General features: G+C 63.4%; 1 protein-coding gene across 1 annotated transcript in view; it reads right to left on the reverse strand.

The window, feature by feature from the left end:
* Positions 1-1593, reverse strand: part of LOC104912634 (paired box protein Pax-3-like) — a 2507-nt gene extending 914 nt beyond the window's left edge. The window contains exons 1-3 of the mRNA XM_010716667.3: positions 1495-1593; positions 1052-1287; positions 27-153 (exon numbers count right to left, since the gene is read on the reverse strand). Coding sequence (XP_010714969.1) covers positions 27-153; positions 1052-1287; positions 1495-1579 — 448 coding nt within the window. The 5' untranslated portion in view covers positions 1580-1593. The remainder of the gene's footprint in view (positions 1-26; positions 154-1051; positions 1288-1494) is intronic.
* Between the last annotated feature and the right edge of the window lie 7 nt (positions 1594-1600).

Raw genomic sequence — 1600 nt, forward strand, 5'->3', positions numbered from 1 at the left:
CACGAAGCAGCCCGCAGTGCCCCTACCTGAGGGTACGGTGTTGCGGTCGCAGACGCCGTCTTTGAGCAGCCTGTCGCGGATCTCCCAGCTGAACATCCCCGCGTTCTCCCGCTTGTACTCCTCGATTTTCTTCTCCACGTCCGGCGTCGTCACCTGCTTCAGAGCACACGGGGCGAGCGGGAGCTGTGCGGTGGCAGAGCCCGGACTCCCCCGGCCCCGCACGGAGCTCCCGGAGCGGCCGCACGGCCCCGCGGGCAGCACTGCGGGACTGCCCGAGGCTATGGAGGCGGCAGCGTTACCCCGGGGAGACAGAAGGGCCCGAACCCGCGGGGAGGGGATGGAGCTCCGCGGGGACCGCGCCGAATTGTGCGGGGACGGTGCGGGATGCGAGCAGAGCTATGCGTAGGGAGAGACTGAGTGGAACGAAGTCCGCAACACTAAACGGAAAGTAGAGCTGTGGCGTGTATGGGGTCCGGGGAGGACCCAGGGGGGTTTCCTTCAGTGCTCTAAAGTGGGGTCGAACTGAAATAAATGCAGGATGAGGGCCCGCGTTCCGTCACGCGCCTGTAGAAAAATTCGTCGTTTTAACACGAGAACAGAAAGTTCGGGAGCCGCCACTTTGGTAACAACAAAGGAAAAAATCCGGCCAGCGGCTTTCAACGAAAACTCAAAAAGTTCGCTTCTCTTTGTGTTGAAAATGAAAGATATAAGGATAGGAGAGGCAAAACTCGAGAAGAGGATCCATATCGCTCTGCGCTGTTGTGAGCGCGAACTTTTTAGCGGCCGCTTTGCAAAAAGCACGGAAGGAGCCGAGCAGCTGAAGCGGCGGCGGGCGGAGCAGGGCCGAGCGGACAGCGCAGCTCCCGGAGCCGCCTTTTCTCCCTCACTTCGTTTCGGATTATTTCTTTTTGTTTTTTAAGCGCGATTTTCTTTTCATACAAATATTAAATCTTCCCCACAATCGTTTCAAGACCCGGACCCGCCGGGAGCAGCGCGCAGGACCGTGCCCGTGCGCGGCCCCTCGCCCCATCTCGCCGCCCGCCGGGCTCACCTTGGGTTTGCTGCCGCCGATGGCCCCCGGGCGGATGGAGCCCGTCTCCTGGTAGCGGCAGAGGATCTTGGAGACGCAGCCGTGGGACACGCGCAGCTGCCGGGAGATGACACAGGGCCGGATGCCGTGGTGCGCCATCTCCACGATCTTGTGGCGGATATGGTTGGGCAGCGGCCGCCCGTTGATGAACACTCCTCCGAGCTGATTGACTCTGCCCTGGCCGAGAGGGGTAGAGACTGGACAAGAGGAGAAGGAAACGGCGTTAACGTCTCCTTCGGACCCCGCGGCGTGCCGACACCTGTTGCACCCAACCGGGGAGGGCCGCCGGGCAGGGACGTGGGGCCGAAGTTTCCGAAGTCCCCGCAGCCCCTTCCGACCTCCGCACGCGCTCCGTCCCCCAACTTTCCCCGCTTTCCGTCCGCCGCCCCTCCTTCCGCTCTCACCTTCCAGCGGGAAGCCGCCGCGCGGGTAACTCTGCCCGGCTCCGGGCCGCATCATCCTGGGCACGGCTCCGGCCAGCGTGGTCATCGCGGCGGCGCGGCGCGCTCC

The sequence above is a fragment of the Meleagris gallopavo genome, chromosome 11 (assembly GCF_000146605.3).
Source record: "Meleagris gallopavo isolate NT-WF06-2002-E0010 breed Aviagen turkey brand Nicholas breeding stock chromosome 11, Turkey_5.1, whole genome shotgun sequence".
NCBI classification, from domain to species: domain Eukaryota; kingdom Metazoa; phylum Chordata; class Aves; order Galliformes; family Phasianidae; genus Meleagris; species Meleagris gallopavo.